Source organism: Idiotropiscis lumnitzeri, chromosome 21 (genome assembly GCF_059441095.1).
Source record: "Idiotropiscis lumnitzeri isolate Australia: NSW breed Sydney's pygmy pipehorse chromosome 21, RoL_Ilum_1.0, whole genome shotgun sequence".
Classification (NCBI taxonomy): domain Eukaryota; kingdom Metazoa; phylum Chordata; class Actinopteri; order Syngnathiformes; family Syngnathidae; genus Idiotropiscis; species Idiotropiscis lumnitzeri.
This window is the reverse complement of record NC_142411.1, coordinates 1491635-1510497: the sequence shown is the minus strand read 5'-3', so window position 1 is coordinate 1510497 and position 18863 is coordinate 1491635. Positions and strand designations below refer to the sequence as shown.

Here is an 18863-nt window from a genome sequence, read left to right as displayed (position 1 = left end):
AGCGTAACGACAAACCCACTAGCTAGCTTGTTAGCTAGTGGCTGGCTGAATGGTTAGCTCATGCTAGTTAGCTACGTACTAACTCAATAAGCGTGATGATTTCATCCCAAACTGGTCTCAGCAAGTCCACAAATGCAACATCTAGCATATCACATTTGTTTAGCTGATGCTAATGCTAAACACGAAAATATGTCACATTTGTTTAGCTGATGCTAATGCTAAACACGAAAATATAAATACAATCAAAACCCTTTTGGTACATTAGCCAAACACTCCGTTTGGTGATGAAGTAGAGTCCGGTGATAAAAAGATGCTAACACGCTAACTTTAACATGCTAGTTGATAAATTTGAAATGTCAAGTCTTTTGTCATCAAGTCCGCACACGTCTTAAGACTCAGAAAGTTGAGGCGAGTTCAGCTCTGAACTACATGACTTGGACCTTGCGCAACCCTAGCAATAGCCGTAGCAACATATGCTAACGTATGCTAAGTGCTAACACAATGAAGTCACTGAACACTTTTTTTTTTTTTTTTACCCGATCTAATTTTAGGGTGGAGTCTGATGCAAAGACTCGCTTTCTTTCTTTTGTCATCAAGTAAGACATCGATAGACAACGTGTCCGACAATTAATGCTAGCTTTGTAGCCAACTTGGCCGCACACGTTGTTTTGACGTGAGTCATGAGATTACTGATCGCCCCGACTGATAAACACAATCGATCTCCAGAGTTGGTCGCGCTATCGCACACTTCCTGTCTTTGAACGCAGTACGCTAATGATACGAATGCTAATATTTCGCTTGAACCTCAAATAACTGAAAATTGCTTCATCTTACATTTTACCTAATTTGCTATGATGTAATTATGTGGACTTTGATAATAGATTGTTAAAACGTCATCATGTTTTGTCAAGTATTCAAGGCAAGCTAGCATTAGCGTTCGCTTGTGTTCAGAGGCAGGGGGCGCAGGTGTGGAAAGAGACGGAGCTCCTGTGGTTTGATATGCTAACATTTAGATGCATACTAATGAGCTAAAGTATAAAGTGGTTTCAATAAACAGAGTGAAACACGATTTAATACAATCAGGGGCAAAAGATGCAGTGCCCCATCAGATCCAGCAGATGGTGCTGCAGTTGAAGGGAAAAAGCTTGTTTTGTTTCTAATGCGTTTTAATTGTAAGATTATTTTTCAGATTTTCATACTTAATTGCAGCAAGTGTGTTGCTTGACTCGAGAACGCGACTCCATGCCACCATGTCTGCAAGCAAGCTAAATTTCAATCGAGAATTATTTTTCTTAAATTCAAAATTTCCCCTTAATTGTTTCTGACAGCCCCCCCCCCTGTCCTTTATCTACTCCATGGGGTATTGGAGTCATCTGGAAATGTGATGGTTGTAAATCATTTTTATGGGCATTTGTGTCATAACAATTCTGCCTAGCAACAAGGGATGCAGTTATGTAAAGAAAATCACTTGATTTACGCCTGCTTACTAGCTACATTTCACTTCTACTGTGTATTTATCTTTTGGTTTTCTTTTTTCATTGGTCAGAACAAGAGACCCGAGGAGCTCAGCCTTGTAGGTAAAAAACAAATACATGTAAATATTTCAGTCCTTGTTGCTGTCAATGGAAAGGAGTCCCTTGCACGATGACGACGTCGTGGTAGGGTGCGATCGTAGCTGCCCTACTGCCCCGACGTTCTTGCCGTCCTCTGCTGCTCCACTAATGACTTGAGGGCGGGTGGCATGGCTGGGCTGAACGGTCGCAGGGGGTACTGCGCATTTTTGCCGGGTACGTAAACACACTGGAAGTATCTTTGACCTGTAAACACACACACAGGAACTTTCACTTTGAAAATCAAAGCAGAAAGTGTAGGAGAAAATTGACTGCAAGTGCTCCCTAACCTGTTTCTTTGGACTAACAGCATCCTCTAGTGCCGAGGAAGGTAAACTGCCGTTATATTGAATGTAGTGTTACACACCACCCCCCCACCTAAAAAAGCGTTAAAATTTCCTATAGATGCCACTAGATGGCAGCAAAACACTAAATTGTCTAAATGTCATCAAGCTGACACAAAATGGTAACAATGCAAATATGTCATTGCTCTGGCCTGAGCTAAAAAAATGTGCTTTTCAGCAAATAAAGGAGAATAGGTTCACCAAAAAAGCTAAACCGCGAGCAAGCGGCAGTTGACTGCATTGAGCATGAACTGACCTGATTTCTTCTTTTCGTCACTTTCATCTTCTGTCTTTTCTGCGAGAGGCACACACAAGACAACACACTGAGCTACTACGCTACACGCTAACAAGATGTCAGACAGAAAGCACGAAGGGAGGTGTTGCGGTTTCAGCATGCGGCAAAGGTTTTAAAGTCGAAATGGAAAGTAGTCAAATTAGTGCAAATAGAACTACAAACTTTAGGGCTCGGGGGGAGGCCACGTTTGATTTCTAAAGCGAACAGATGAACTAACTCAATTCTGATCTGTTTGTTTTAAATCTGTAATTCGAGCATTTATGGAACGAAGAGTGCTGGAAATATTTTTGGCAATTTCATCCTCACCACAAATGACCTTGTGTCCAGCCCACCTTTTGGATCTAAAAATCAAATGTGGCCCTTGAGCACAAAAGTTTGCCCGTCTCAGCCTTGGAGGTGTTTTTATGAAAGGCGATGTATGGGAACGAACAACGTGTGGAAACACTCAGGAAGACGCAACGTCGCTACGGGAAGGAGAGTCAGGAAGAAGATAGAACATTTGGAAGGGTTACGTTGCGAAAATAAGTCAAATTGTTAAGGCTCATCTTCATATTGTGCTGATGAGAGAAAAAGAAAAAGACAATTAGACACAAAACAAATACCTCAGGCTCTATGGGAAGCTCTTTTTCCTCCCTCTGATGACAACAAGCATTAAAACATGTGGTTTATTTATTTCATTTTATTTTCGGAAACATGAACATGAAATCCTTTTGCCCACTTTTGAGCGTGAAAGGGGAAAAAGCTGTCGCCTTCTTGTTAGCAGTAGCACTGATTGATCGTTATTGACAAATCATTAATAAATATTAGGTGGAGGGAAACTTGTTTTGCACAACTTTAGCTTACTTTTAGGGTTGAAGAACTAATCAAATTCTGATAATGTAATAGAGGTGAATTGCTTGTGTTTGGCATCCAAATGAACATTGTGAAGTCATTGAAGGCTTCCACACTTACTGGCTTGTGGAGGCTCTTTGTCTTTTTTGTCTGAAATGCAAAACAAAACACAAATGTGAATCTTAAATGGCCTGAAATGTCATTCACTGTAAGTCAACATTGTTGCAAACCTTTAGTGTCCTTCAAGGACCTTTCCTTGTTCTCTGCCTGACTGGCTTTGCCTGACAGTAGAAAAAAATGGCATTTGTATATTTAAAACATTTCCTTAAATTAATTCAGGGAGTAAATAACGAGCAAAAGCATAGAAAAATATCAGTAGAGAAATAATAAAGTGTTTTCAATTAATTGTCAGCTTTTATGATATAAAAGGTCAAGATCAAATGTTAACGTAAAATACAGAAATAACTTATATTCATAATTAATGGTGCCTGTAAAACATGTATAATTAAATGCAGTACAATATATACTGTGTATAATATTATTTTACAAATTATCGATTTCTCAATTTATTAAATTAATTAAATAAATCTGAATAAAAATACAAATGAACAAACGTGTTAATTGACAAACCACCGAGCGTACACAAACAGGTATTAAACTTACTTTTAAGTAAAATTGTTCTCGTTCTGGCTGAAGACAAGAAAAAAAAATCACACGTCAATAATTCATCGGTCTTCATCAAGCAGCCATTTTGTCTTTGATGGCGGACTCACGTGTTTGCGACGTTGAAGATTTGTCAAACTTGTCCGTCACATTTGTCTTCTTCACCGTGTCCAATAGTCCGCCCCTTAGCTTGCTGGGCTGCAGCGGCGCTTCTGCCGCTTTGGGACTTTGACTTGGACCTGCTGCAAAGTGAACGTTTCAAATCAAGCCCTTGTGTCCAGTCTCAAATGTTGTGGCCGCGGAATATTTGGACCTTAACCTTTGATTGTCAATGAAACGTCAATACTTTTACCTCTTTTGACTCCAGAGGAGGAAGTCCTGCTTTTGCTCTTAACAACAACATCTAAGAATGACAAAAAAAAAACAATCAGTTGCCGTGATGACATCATATGACAAGAATGAGAGACCTGTCTTTGAGGCAGATGCAAAGCTTCTCTTCCGTCTTGCTGCTGCAGCTTCTAGTGTTAAAAAAATAAATAAATAATCATGTTGGTTAAAAAGTGACGTTGTCACCACGTCAACCAGAAACGTAAGGACAATTACCTTTCTTTGGAGGAACTGCTGTACTTTTGCTTTGCATTTTTATAGCTGAATGTAATGAAAAAACAAAAAGTCAATGTGAGGGATAGACGCCAACATTTAATTCAAACAACACTAAAGTAATGTTTTAATGTTGACACAGGCGTTCCCCAGGGATCCTTCCCTGAGCCTCTTGTATTCTTCCCTTGTCAATATTTTCTACACATTTTCTCTGTATATCTGATGAGCAAACCTAACACTTGGTACCCTTCTGGCTTATCTTAATTAATAATTTTTCTCTCCCATAAATAACATTGCCAGGTTGACTTTGAGCATTAGATTTTGTTCTTATGTGGGTCAATAAAAGTTAACTAAAAAAGAAATCCCACATAACGTGCTCAGCACCCTTTCACCTCTGTAACATCAACTGGCTCCGTCCTTCCCTCACACTCGACACTTTCGCTATTCTTGTCCACAACCTCGTTATTGAAGGCCATCAGTGGATTAAAATGAAATGTCACACATAAGAACGCTCCGCTATAGTAGTATATTCGCTCGATTCCATTTGGAACGAACTTGGCCCGACACGAGGGAGCAACTATTGACCATCTTTGATTTTCCACCTGTTTTTGTAGACGCAGCTTTGGGTTTGCCTCTTTTGAGCTCATTGTCTGCAAAAGACAACAGATGGTTAGACGGGGTCCTAATGAAGTGGCCGCAAAGCCTCTTTGCAAATGCTGTTGTCGAAGTGGTGATGGAATGCAAAGTACCTTTGTCATCCTCAGTCCTCATTATTGTCTCTTTCTTCTTGGCTTCTGGAATAAACACAATTAATATGTTGGAACATTAAAATAAGAATTCAAAAAATGATCAGTGCGATACCTTTTTTTGCGGATGATGCCATCACATCTTCTTTGACACTCTCTGGTTCAGCTTTTGCTTCCGGTTTTGCTTCCTCTTCTGTAAGAAGGAAACCGTTTTGGTGTGTCATTGGTGTCTTGAAAGTAAACGGACTGTAGTCTTACTCACCTTCCGTGACTTCAGGCTGAGTGGGAGGTGCTTGTTCTGTGGCTTCAGATTGGACGGGTTCGACCTGCTGGACCGGTTCAACTGGCTGCGCTGGTAATGCTTGTTGTACTGTTTGGACAGGCTGGACAGGTTCCGTTGGTTGAGCTGGCTGGACTGGTTCTACTGGTTGGACCGGATCTTGTGGGGGCTGCATGGGAGGTTGCATGGGCGCAGCATAGTGGTGGAAGTGGGGGTAGAGTGGCGGCATCATCGGGTGCGCTTGGTAAAGCGGTGCCGGGTGGACGGGATGGGTGGTCAGAACTGGAGCAGCAGAACCTGCAAAGAAAAAATGAAGAGCACAAGTCATGTTAGTCGTGTGGCGCAAAGCAATTGGACGCATCAGAAGTCAGGTGACCCTACCTGAAGCGCTCGGAGGCGGGTACGGGGTGTCGGTCACGATCTGATGAACTGTGAGGCCAAATATTTAGAGGTGAAGGGAACGTAGGGACGATCCGGTTGCAATCATTCCAGTTGTTGAACACTCACCGTACCAGCCGGGAGGAGACGGACAGTAGACTGGTGCCGGTCTGCAAGGTCCAACTGGAAGCAACGCATCCACATTATTAATAAACAATGTGGGAAATGGATCGAGCACAACGTAGCACAATGTATCATGTATCATGGTGTGAAGTGCCGAGGTACCATCTTGCACTGGTTCGGGGACATGAGCTGGTTTGGGACTTTCCTTCACAGCAGGTGCTTCTACTGAGCTCACAGAAACAGCAAGCGGTTCACTTCCAAGCACATCTACAGTATCCTTTATTCTTGAAAAAATTTAAATCCGATTTTCTTGAACCCGATCGAGGCTTGGCTTACTTCTTTTGGGCCTCGTGCTCTTGTCGTCTTTCTTGGCTTTTTAAGGACAAAGAACAAAATGGAATCAGAGCAGAACCGGCACACGTGCCTCAGCTGTCATCATCTCCACGTCATCTGTACGTACTTTTGAGAACCGCCGGAATCCTTCGGATCCGTCTCATTTTTGGCTCCAGACTGGCGGTCCTGGGAAGAGCTGGGAAGCAAACGCGTCATCAACATCAAAATGAAAAAGCGACAAAAGTCAAATGTCAGTTACATCACTCAACTAAATTCACGTATGGAATTGAAGTCATGATCAAGTCCATTTCACACAGAACAGAAGAAGTGTCTCCTGATAATCTGTCGACACCACTTCATGAAGTCGAAGCAAAGTAAATGTTACCGGTTCTCCTTGGTTTTTCCGTGATCTTCACTGCTTTCGATTCTTTAGCTGAGAAAATCACAACAACATAGTCGCATCATTATTTTTCCACATCAACTTGTGCTTAAAGCTCAACTCGGACCCAAAAGTGGGCCATGGACTCATTTTGGGGGCGTGGTGGACCAACCTTTCTTCTTGGCACTTCTCACGGCAGACACTCGCGTCTTTTCCGAACTTGTGCAGGGACACACTGGAGCTACAGTAGAAGAAGACGTCGGTTCCACTCGTAAAAGTGCCGGGTCATTTAAACGCAGCACGTTGGGTTGAGGACGATTTGGAGCCAACAAGTTGTAACAATTACCCATGCTGATGACTTCAAGCTATCAAGAAATGGACTGGCGGGTTATGAGGATCGATTTTCAACCCAAGATTAACAACCCAGCATTTTTTTTTAGCGTCCATGTGCCACTTGAAGGTATCAAAATTGGCACCATGTTTCTGCTGACCTGCAGGCGCTTCAGTGGCGTCCTTCGTCGCCTTATCCTCCTCTTTGTCACCCTCCTTCTCTTCTTCCTCCTCTGCTTTTGTTGGGCCGGGCTCATCGGCAGCGACGACTGCAAGATTGAGAGATTGAGAGATACGAAGATCGAGCGGAGGCTGATGTCAACACGCTACCTGACAGCAAGTCGTCTTCCTCCTCGTCGTCATCTTCGAGGGCAAGTGAAGGCTCATCGTCTTCCTCACCAACTGCAACTTGATCATCCTCGTCGTCGTCTTTATCTTCGTCATCATCTTCGGTGACATCATCGGTTTTGTGGTCGTCAAAGCGATCTTCATCTTGGATGTCTTCCTCGTCGTCGTCATTGCTGACATCATCAGGTTGGTGGTCCTCAGGGCTCTCTGATTGGTTGAGGTCTTCCTCTTCGTCATCTTCATCAGCGGCCGAAGCAAGATGGTCGTCTTCATCTTCTTCTAAAGGAAGACTTGAGGAGTCAGCGAAGGCCTCGTCTTCCTCATCCCTTGTTTTAGATTCATCGCTGTCCTCCTCGCCCTCCTCATCTTCATCGGCTGTGTCTTCTTCATCACCTTCATCAATCTGAGGTGTTGCGACCTCTTCATCTTTGTCGTCTGCAGCCAATGCCTCCTCCTCTTCGTCATCTTCATCATCGTCAGGTTCGGAGGCCTCTTCTTCACCCTCCGCAGCCGCCTCCTCTTCATCGTTGTCTTCATCGGCCTCATCGCCTTCATCATCCTGAGCAGCTGTCGCCTCCTCTTCTTCATCTTCTTCAGTGTCAGGTTGTGAGGCTTCATCTTCAGATGTTGCAGTGCCTTCCTCCTCCTCTTCCTCCTCTTCATCCTCCTTCACCTCCACCGTGGCTTCAGCTCCCTCCTCATCTTCCTCCTCAGCCGCAGCCACGTTCTCGTCATCTTCCACCCCGTCCATTTCCTCTGCAGCTGCATCATCTCCATCCTCTTCCTCCTCCTCTTGATCGGCATCATCTCCTTCTCCCTCATCTTCCACCTCAGCTGCCTCCTCCTCATCATCCTCATCTTCTACATGAGATGGCTCCTCCTCCTCCTCCTCCTCCTCCTCCTCTTCTTCTTCCTCCTCATCATCCTCATCTTCTACATGAGATGTCTCCTCCTCTTCCTCCTCCTCCTCCTCGTCCCCCTCCTCATAGTCCTCCTCATACCCCTCATCCTCCTCTTCCTCGTCCTCGTGGACCACTTCAACCGCCGACTGTGACTTCTTCACTTGCATCTTGATGACTTAAAACAAACATGGAAACAATTCATCTGCGATTTAAGGGAGCAAATCTTTTTTTTTTCCACAAAAATCCAAACTTTGATCGTAATCGATTTTTCATGGGAAATGCAAATGTTAATCTTATATTTGCTAAAATGTTTTTGTTCCAAATTTTTTTAGATGCTTAACTAAAAAAAAAAAAATCCTCATTTAGAGTTAAATATTGCTCGTTTAAGCAGTGCACATCAGGTGCTTTGAAAAGAAATCATGCTGATAAACGAGCACATTATCAGGGCTTAACTTCTTTTGACACGAAATGAAGCGAGTGCATTCACGCACCTTGTTTTCGGGATGGTAGAAACTCCCCTGCAACACAAAAAGAAGACAAAAAAAAATGAGGACACAGATTGAGTTGGAGCACACAGCGCCGTGTTAGCGGTTAGCAACAAGCCAGAAGAGAAAGCCGAAGCGTGTTTTAGTGCTGTCGAGCACAGTTGTTGTTACTGGGGGGGTCGGAAAGACGAGGTGTACGGATCCTCCACATTTAGTGACACCATCACAGAACAGTTAGCAATTTGAATTTAGCCTTAAATACCTTTTCTTCTCTTAAGATTCACCTCCACCTGCTCCTCCTCCTTCACCTCCTCCAACCACGTTGTCGCTTTGAGACGGTTCATAAGTACATACGTCATGATGCAATTTTGTGTAACATTAACCATCGGAAGTCGTCTACAACAAGGACGTATGTGATATGGACGTAAAATAAAATTTTGAGCTGCCGCAAATTAAAAAAAAAAAAAAAAAATCATCTAGAGTCGTAAACTTGAATTGATGGCTAAAATCCACGAATGAGCCAGCCCTGTCCACAACTGTGCAATTCTGAAGTTTCGAATGCGGTGGAGTGTAAAAGTGAGGCCAAAGCATTGCCAGCTTGTGACGTTCGCTTTAATACGAGCAAATCGCGTTTGCGTGAAAATCACGCTCACCTTTTTTCCTCACAGCGTAGAGATTTCCTAAAGACGAAGAGAAAGGGAAAAACCATCCGATTGAAGCAGAGTCCCACCGCCACTCGGACAGACACACAAATGGACTGGTCGCTCTCCATCAAAGTCTTACCATCATCTTCGTCGGGGGCGACCAGGCTGGCGGCAAACTTCAACATGGCGTGGACCGCGTTGGTGGACCTCTCCACCACATCGTTGACGGCCTGGGCCGGGTCCGAGCCGATCCTGCCGAGGCCTCCTGCCGGCAGGAGTATCACAAGAATTTGATTGACGGGAAGAAGTAAACGCCCCCCTTTTAATATCGAGAGTATTCCTATTGACATACATCCGTAAAAGCACGACAGACCAAGTTTAACGTGCTTATTCATTTCATTTGAATTCATACATTAATACTTCCATACTTGCTGATCACTTTATTAGGTACACTATCGAATGAGATCCAATACTAAGAAAAAAAAGCTGCTCACTTTGGTGTACTTAATAAAATGGCCAGCAAGTGTGATTTTCCCGCCTTGCGTCCATTTCCAACCGCATTCTACCAACAAAATGCCAAACTAACAAATCCAGATGCTAATGAAGAGAGCTGTGTTCAGAGGAGCTTGATTTGTTTTTTTTGTTCCTATTCAAGCTCACCTGAAGTTCAAATGTGATTAACAAAAAAAACTTTTATCACATTTGAACACTCACGAATCACTACTGCATACAATCAAAGGCTTTAGACACAAATGGCAGCTAAAAGGGCGCACACTCAAGGAGGTTAGTGGGGAGATCTGTGAGAAGAAAAAGGGTTAGTCAATGGGAGGGTCGTCTTGCCTCGGCGCTCCGAGTCCTTTAAAACCTTCCTGACGCCAGGACCTGCTTACAGGAAGTAGAAGGAGAAAGAAATAGAGAGGAGCTCTTCTGGTCGCTCGTGAATAGAAAGCAGAAAGTAAAAGGAGTCCTGACTTTCAAATTATTTGAAAAAATCTACGAGGATGAGTTCATTGGTGAGAACAACTAAAGCTAACCCACCACTGAGTAAAAATGTAAAAAAAACAATCACTGTGCAACATTTAAACAAAAACCTTGCGCCCTCTGTGACGGCACACAAGGCACACGTTCCATTTTGAAAACCCACAGAATGTGCATCAACAAAAGTGCTCACCTGAAATGGTTTTGTAGTCCGCCAGGTCGAACATGATGACAAAAACGCACGACCACGTGATGACGAGGGCCAACACGAGGATCCATGCCAGCGGCGAGCTGAACGTCGAGTAAATGTCATCGGCGAGAGTTCGCCTGGACGAGTCGCCGGGCGGGGAGCCGACCTCGGCGCTCTTGCCGTCGATGACCATGGTGGTGGTGCTGCTGGACGACCTCGCTGAGGAGAAAACATCCGGCAGGAGGTCAGCACGTGTTCGGCAACACGCCAAAATTGCTTTACTTTGGTCTGGGCCGACACGCAGTTTTCCACCACCATAAATATCACATTTAATTTCTATACACATAACGTACCTTGTTAGCATTACATGCTAATGTAAATTTAATCTCTTCATGCAACAGGGTGACATAATAGTTCATGTTTATACACTAATAGTTGAGCATATTTCCATCCATTGGCGTAAAAGACGCGAGCAGCAAGATGGAGGGAAGCGAAAAAGCCGACACCAAGGCTGTCAGCCGATCTCTCCCGCCACCTGTCGACTTTGCTCAGCTCGCGTTGGCTTCGCCGTTGCTGACTCACAAGGCTTAGCGGCACTCGACAAAACACGCACACTCACTTGCGTGCGCGGTACATAAGACACACACACACTTGTAAGAGGCCTCATGACTTTTTTCCTCTACTTTGATGTGAAGGACGCCACATGAGACCATCGTGTAGCTTTAAGCGTCATCCTTTGTCACTTTTGGGAGGCCCATCTTGGCGGTCATGTTGGCTTGTCGGTACACATGTTCAACAGGCAGCAGGAAGACGTGACCAATGTGCAACTCATAAATAAGTTGCAAAGCTTAAAACAAGTTGCAAGTCAAGTATACAGTCTTGATTATTAGAAACATAAACGCACAGCATATTGGAGTGATGTCACTAAAAATGCGCCGACATTTACTCATACAAAGTTTGAGCGTATGAAATAAATCAACGTCCCTTTTCCAAGTTCAGTCAATTGCATTTTGTTTCCTGGCAGATCCACCAAATCAAATGTGGCGAAGGCGCTGAGGTATCGCAGCAACCAATCAACACACTCACAAGGTATGTGAACATGTTTATGCTAACACGTTAGCAATTGCAATTTGGGGGGAACGCATATTCACAAAATTTGACTTCTGCTTTGAACCCAACAATTTGCGGACACCGCGAATGCAATAGCGGCACGCAGCTTCCTTTAATATTTACTAAATTGCTGTCATAAATGTCCTGGGACCCTCTAGTCTGTGTTCACAAGTCATCGTAAATGTAGTCGTTCGTGTGAATATTCAACATTATGTACAAATGTTAACTCATATGAAGTTTGTACACGTTAGTAAAAATGTTCAGTCAGTACAAGACATTTTAATATTATCAGGGGTTAAAACCTCTTTTTACACTTGTGTGATTTAAAAGTTGAGCCAGGAACATCCCTCCCCCCACACACACATAATGTCCTATTTTGACAAGTGTTTCCAGTCCTATGAAAAAAAATGTTCTCCCCTCCAACCTTTGAACCTGACCCGTGAATCATTCTTTGTCCTTCCCCGGTGTGATTATTCATCCTCGCCGCAGTCGTCCTTTTAAGGCCAGCGGCTATTTTCATTCTTCTCTCCTTCCCTGACTTGTCTCATCTCCTCACAAGTCTCCAAAATCACAACATTTCCTTATTAACTCGGCCCCCAGAAACGTCTTTGAGTGCAATGTGCATGCCAGGCCACGAGTTGGCAAAGTTGTCGATTTTCTGACTTTGGGAGCTCCTATCAAAGGCATGAGGCCAATGAGTGATAATAGTTCAGCGTTACGAGACACTGATAAATAGCTTTATTGTATTGTCCAAGTGGGAAACAACCTCGACTAAGATCCTATAAGGGGAGCACAGTATGGATTTACAACTTTATTTATAGAGCGCAGTTCACATTTGAAAATGTTGCAAAAGTGAAAAGTTTTCAGTATAACTCTACAATTAGAAATGTTTGATGTCTGTCACTTTGTAGTTTGATGTAGAAGTATTTTTGTAGTTTCTTCGCCAGGTGGGCATTGCAAATGTGCGTAAATAGATGTTCTCGGTTGCCTTACCTGACTAACTTAAAAGTAGATAAAAGACAAATACAACTAAATGTTAAAATAAAATATCAAAATCATCATTAAAGACCTCGCATCACCATCTGTGTCACAAGCCAAGACGTGCTCAAAGACACTGTCAAATGTGGAGACACTCAAAGAGGCCGTAAAACACATAAAGGCGCACAGATTTATCAATTACACATCAAAACCAACATTGAAGACCCACAATGAGCCAGCAGACAACATCCAAGACATCATCAAAGACACCACCAATGCAGTCCGTGTAAGGTTCGGTATTAATGTGTGCTGAAGAAAGAACCAAAAACACATTCAAAGACACCACATCACAATCCAAGACAATATCAAAGATGTCATATCCATCCATTATCTGTACCGCTTCTCCTCACGAGGGTCGCGGGGGGTGCTGGAGTCTATCCCAGCTGTCTTTGGGAAGTAGGCGAGGTACACCCTGAACTGGTTGCCAGCCAATCGCAGGGCACACACATAGACGAACAACCATCCGCGCTCACACTCAGACCTAGGGGCAATTTGGAGTGTTTGATCAACTTATCATGCCTGTTATTGGAATGTGGGAGGAAACCGGAGTACCCGGAGGAAACCCACACAGGCACGGGGGGAACAACTCCACACAGGGAGGCCGGAGCCGGAATCGAACCCACGACCTCCGCACTTTGAGGCCATTGTGCCACCAAAGATGTAATAACACACATATAATAATAGACATGATAATGACTATCAAAGCCACAGAAAATATAATTGAATGTTCCATCCAATCATCCAAGACACAGTCAATGAAAAGTGTCTAGTGTGAACAAGAAATGGCCCAGCTTCACACCAGCATGGCAGCATTGCAAATAGATGATACCTGATATCAGCATATTTTTAGCTACGTACATGCTACCGACCCTTCACACGCACACACACGCACATACGAGCAGCCCACCCTGCTGCACAAACTCGTTCCACTAACTTTTTACCTTCTGCTTCAGTCATTGCCGTGCATTCAATGTGTCGGCGACACCTTCCGTTGCCATGAAAACAAGTTGGATCCTACTTGGCAGCTAATCCAAAGTGTCCCAAAATTATTTTAAAAAACTGGGAAAAAAAAAACCAAAGCCACTTGGCAAAAGACAAACGAGGTGGTCCGGCTGGCTGCGGTTGCGAAGGGGGGACGGATGGAGGAAACCAAGTCGAGGGTGCTCGGAGTGTGATGCTGACTGCCCGCCCTCGCGCCGGGCCGATAAATTTAGATCGGGGTGAGATAGACGTCACCCCTCCCAGCCTCCCCCAGCTGCCGTTACAACTTTACGTGGCGTGACTCTGGTTCTGAATCTGATTTCATTCACATGCGCATGCAATCCGGTTTGCTTGGTGAAACTTTCCAACCCGCGCCGATGCACATTCATGTCATGGTTGTGTGGCGGCTGTGTTATTCTTAGAGCGGCTGCAATTCACCTTTGCCTTTTTTGGCCAGAGGCGTGACCTTAACCACCCCCGCCCTGCCAGTCCACTCATAACAGCCCCCCACTTCCACCTCCTCTCATGTTAGCTATACAGAAATAAAGTTCATGTTCTGGTAGGCTTTTCCTGACTTTTTTTTTCCTCTAGCAGAAATCTGTTGATTGACTGCTATTTAGAGCTGATCTAAATTCCATCCATTTTGACAAAGTTCCCAGTTCCATCTGAAGAAAAAAAACAGCCCCACAGCTCGATGCTGCCACTTCACTGTATGGACGGTGTCATTTTGGTGATGATGTAGACGAAAACATTTCAGAAATCAGAAACCCTTACGATACACACTTCCTCCACCGGGTGGCGGTAATGTTCTTGAATTGCGTTTGTTATGCACAATTTCAGGAGGCGACAAAGAAAAAAAAGCAATATGTGCTGCAACAATGAGGATAATTCTGTCATATGAACACGTTGACAAGTCTTATTTGTTCACCTGTGCTCGAATTGAAGCTTTCTTGCTCCAGATAAAGAGATGGTGGGACATACTGCAACAATGCTTCTTGTTACGCGTAGTTAACTGTCCGTGCGGAACTCGGTGGCGTTATGAACGTAAGTTAAAATAGTTGCCCGTTAAGTCAACACGGCGTCGATTAACACTAAGGCTGTCTCACAATTTGGTTCATTGTCGCGTCTGCATGTTCTGTATAATGCACTGAGAGTCGCAAACGCAAAACATCTGCCTCCCCCGTAAAACAATAATTGTCATGCAACTCGGGCACTTTTAACGATTAAATAGATGTAAGTATATGAGTGTGTCAAGTAAACGCGTGTCAGAAATAGAGAAATGCAAAATCCGTCACTCGTTTGTTAGTACGACGTGGAAAGATCCTCTGCAATGTTTAGTAAATGAATGTTGATGTGGGAATGTAACGGCTCACCGTTACATTTTAGAAAGCATATCATTTGTTAATTGATGTTCTATTTTATTTGTTTACGTCTGAGGGGGGGACGGTGAATACAGACTAGCACAAAAAAATACCTCGTTATTCGTTGGTTAGCAAAATGCGATGAAGCTGTCTGCAGTTACGTATGTTTATGTTAAGTAATTAATTTACGAAACCACATGCTCAGTTATGTATTTATATTGTTAGATTTGATTGTTTGTTTACGTCCAAGTGTTTCTGAGCAGCGCAGAGGCGTCCATCTTTATTTTCTGAACAGCCAATAGTGAAGCGCTTGGAGCTGACGTCATTTCGACACGGAAGTGGTGTAAAATAAGTGTTTTATTTTTTTTTTTTAAATACATAATCGTTCAGTGATGGACAGCTTGATCAAAATGCCACCCAAAAAGAGTTCTGTTCGCAATAAGCCAAAGAGAACAAACATAATGAGAACCATAGAACTAAAAAAAGAACTAATAGCCAAATTTGAAAGCGGCACACGAGTGTCTGACCTGGCTAGTCAGTACAACATGGCCAAGTCCACCATATCCACCATTTTGAAAAAGAAAGAAGCCATTAAAGCTGCCGATGTGGCAAAAGGAGTAAAAACACTGACAAGCAGGCGGCATTATCGAATGGAAGATGTGGAGAAGCTTCTGCTTCAGTGGGTCACCGAGAGGCAGGCGAGGGGTGAAAAAGTGTCGGAGCCCATTATTTGTGAACACGCGCGACAGCTGTACAGCGACTTGACTCGCGACAGCCCTGGAGAGAGCGCAGATGACTTCAAGGCGAGCAGGGGCTGGTTTGAAAACTTCAAAAAGAGAAGCGGGATCCGTTACGTGGTCCGGAAGAGGGAGACCCTTCGCGCCGATAAAGAAGGCGCCAAGAAATTTGTGGAGGAGTTCCAGTCATTTGTTGGGAGTGAAGGTTTTCTGCCCCAGCAAGTGTTCAACTGTGACGAGACCGGACTCTTTTGGAAGAAAATGCCAAAGAGGACTTTCATCACACGGGAAGAGAAGAGCCTCCCAGGACACAAGCCCATGAAAGACAGACTGACTTTGCTGCTCTGTGTGAACGCTAGCGGGGACTGCAAAATCAAACCTCTGCTGGTGTACCACTCTGAAACACCGAGAGCTTTTAAAAAGAACAATGTGCAGAAAAACCAGTTGCGCGTCATGTGGCGGTCCAATCCCAAAGCGCTAGTCACGCGGCAGTTCTTCACAGAGTGGTTCCAGGAGGTGTTTGCTCCCAGCGTGGCGGAATACCTGACGGAGAAGAATCTTCCGCTTAAAGCCCTTCTGGTCCTGGACGCCGCGCTGGCTCAGCCGACAGGGTTGGGAGAAGACTGGCATAGCGACGACGACTTTATCGCGGTGAAGTTTTTGCCACCTAACACCACACCTCTGCTCCAGCCCATGGACCAGCAGCTCATCTCCAATTTCAAGAAGCTCTACACCAAGACACTTTTCCAGCGGTGCTTTGAGGTGACCATGGAGACCAACCTTACTTTGAGAGAGTTTTGGAAGGACCACTTCAACATCCTCCACTGCTTGACCGTCCTGGAGAAAGCTTGGGAGCAAGTCACCAAGAGGACGGTGCAGTCATCCTGGAGGAAGCTGTGGCCGGCCACCATGACGCCCAGGTTCTTTGAAGGCTTCGAGCCCGATCCCGCTCTGGAAACTGACGTGGTGGACGAGATCGTGTCCTTGGGTAGGTTCATGGGCCTGGAGGTGGACAGCGATGACGTGGAGGAGCTGGTGGAGGAGCACACGCTGGTGCTCTCCTCCAACCACCTGCAGGACATTCAGCGGCACGACGTTCCCGAGGACGCGTCTTCGGAAGAGGAAGACGCGGGCTGGAATGACAACATTCCCACGGCGGAAATCAAGGAGCTGCTCGGCTACTGGGCCAAGACGCAGAGTCTGGTGGCCAAGTGGCATCCGAGCGTCGCCGTGGTGAAGAGGAACATCAGCCTGTTCGACAGCAACGTGGTGGAGCACTTCCGAGCCATCCTGAAAAGTCGCAAGAGGCAAGCGGCTTTGGACAGCCTCGTCTCCAAGGAAGACGCCAATTGCGAGAGCAGCGGCGGCGGTGAGCGTCAAGCATCGATCAGCGGAGTTAAGAGAACGAGGAAGGACTGTGCACTGGAAGGCAACTTGGATCAAGTCTTTCTGGAAGAGGACACGCCTTCCGTGCAGTGACATCCGTCCTCTCCACTTCCCCTTCATCGTAATCGTCGTCATCGTGTCTGTCACTTACATGACTTGTAAGAATGTAATTACCTCTATAACGTGGATTTGTAAAGATGGGAACCAAAGAGGTCAAAGAGCCTCCTGAAAGGAATTGCGTTTGCCTTGTGAGCCGTCCACTGTGTGGACATTTTTATCGATCGGGGCCTCTCAGTTGATTATCGAAGCACCTGGTCTGGCTGCATAGATGGACCAGAGGTCAGTGACTCCTCCCAGACTGCTGTTGAAGGACATCCCAGCCTCAGGACCGACGTCTTGATTCTTGCAAGACTGAGCAGGACAGCACATTCAAAGTCACTTTAGCTTCTGGCAGGGTTGCGGACCAGGATCAGACCTGGAAAACTGGCAGGGATCCCACTTCAGGACCAGACCCGACTTGAAACTCCAGTGAAAGGGAAGATCTGGAGCAGAGGCGAAGGAATCGTCTGGAGTTCTGGTAATTGTTTTGAATTTCTTTTTATATCAGTGGTTCTAGAAATGAACTCCAACCGAAACCTATAAAAATGCTCAATTCTCCAAGTTCCACTATTTTGACCAAGAGTAGCAGTAGGTCCAAACATTCCTTAAAAACAAGGCAGAGATTTCACCCCTAAAAAAATAAAATATTAACCATTATTGTAGACCACTGTAATATTAGACGGAATTTAAAAGCCATTTTGATCAACTCTATTTCTTTGCAGGCTTGAAGAAGTTCCAGAGAGGATTGAAGCAAGCAAGAAGCCGTGCAAACTCCTGGCAATCCTCCACACTTCATGTATGTCCACGTGGACTTTCATGATCAAACGATGACTCGATTGAACGCTGCTTTGATCCGGAGGCTGCATGGCTAGTTACTAGCGGCCAAACCGCTAACGATATGTCGGCAGGCTGTACAAACCTCTCTCACATATCATGCTATGACTCATAGTTACATGTTGTTTGTAGGAGCTAGAGCACAGGTGTCAAACTCAAGGCCCGGGGGCCAGATCTGGCCCACAACCTCATTTTATGTGGCCCGCGCAGGGAAAATCATGTGCGTCAACTTCTTGTTTCAAGCACGTTTTCTTCACTTTGAACAACATTGAGATATGAAATATTGTCATTTATTTGTTACGAATCCTCTTTTCAAATAAATTGAAGAAATGTTGAACAAACAATTGCTTACTGGCTTTCCATCAATTTGTTGTGTGTATGTAATAACGTAAGGTGATCATGCATTTTAAAAGGTTGACAGAACGGCCCTTTGGGGGAAACCATAACTCCAATGTGGCCTGTCCACAAAAATGAGTTTGGCAGCCCTGGTCTAGAGTGCCTTCAAATGAATAATTGGCATTTTCTTTTTAAACTGTCACAGGTAAGAATGTTACATTTCTTTCTAATAAAATGATAGAGACATTTTGAACCTGGAACAAAACTTTATTGTATTTCCCATGGGGAGAAAAATCCATGAAGTTATATTAAAGGTTGTTCATGAGTACAATTATGTCCCTGGCATAAAATTGTTTTACAGCTCGTGCAGTGTTCTGCGTATTATAAAAACTTACCAAATAATCTTCTTCCTTCCGTTCATATCCGACTAATAAATTGATAAACGGGCTTGTCAAATTGCGTGGTTCCTATACGTTGAAATGACAGTACTAACAATTCCTGCAGTCCCTGAAGGGGGCGGCA

General features: G+C 44.4%; 1 protein-coding gene across 1 annotated transcript; it reads right to left on the bottom strand.

The window, feature by feature from the left end:
* Nucleotides 1-201: 201 nt before the first annotated feature.
* Nucleotides 202-13779, bottom strand: trdn (triadin). Its single transcript, XM_088286866.1, has 28 exons — nucleotides 13549-13779; nucleotides 10463-10678; nucleotides 10132-10173; nucleotides 9431-9556; nucleotides 9301-9327; nucleotides 8654-8680; nucleotides 7243-8337; nucleotides 7074-7181; nucleotides 6755-6823; nucleotides 6589-6636; nucleotides 6331-6399; nucleotides 6207-6242; nucleotides 6033-6092; nucleotides 5877-5930; nucleotides 5751-5798; nucleotides 5352-5666; nucleotides 5205-5282; nucleotides 5093-5137; nucleotides 4946-4993; nucleotides 4347-4391; nucleotides 4211-4261; nucleotides 4096-4146; nucleotides 3854-3985; nucleotides 3744-3770; nucleotides 3311-3361; nucleotides 3201-3230; nucleotides 2211-2249; nucleotides 202-1817 (listed from the first exon to the last, which is right to left on the bottom strand). Exons 1-28 carry the CDS (start codon nucleotides 13562-13564, stop codon nucleotides 1681-1683), a joined length of 3090 nt encoding a protein of 1029 aa, XP_088142992.1. The 5' UTR covers nucleotides 13565-13779; the 3' UTR covers nucleotides 202-1680.
* Nucleotides 13780-18863: the final 5084 nt, after the last annotated feature.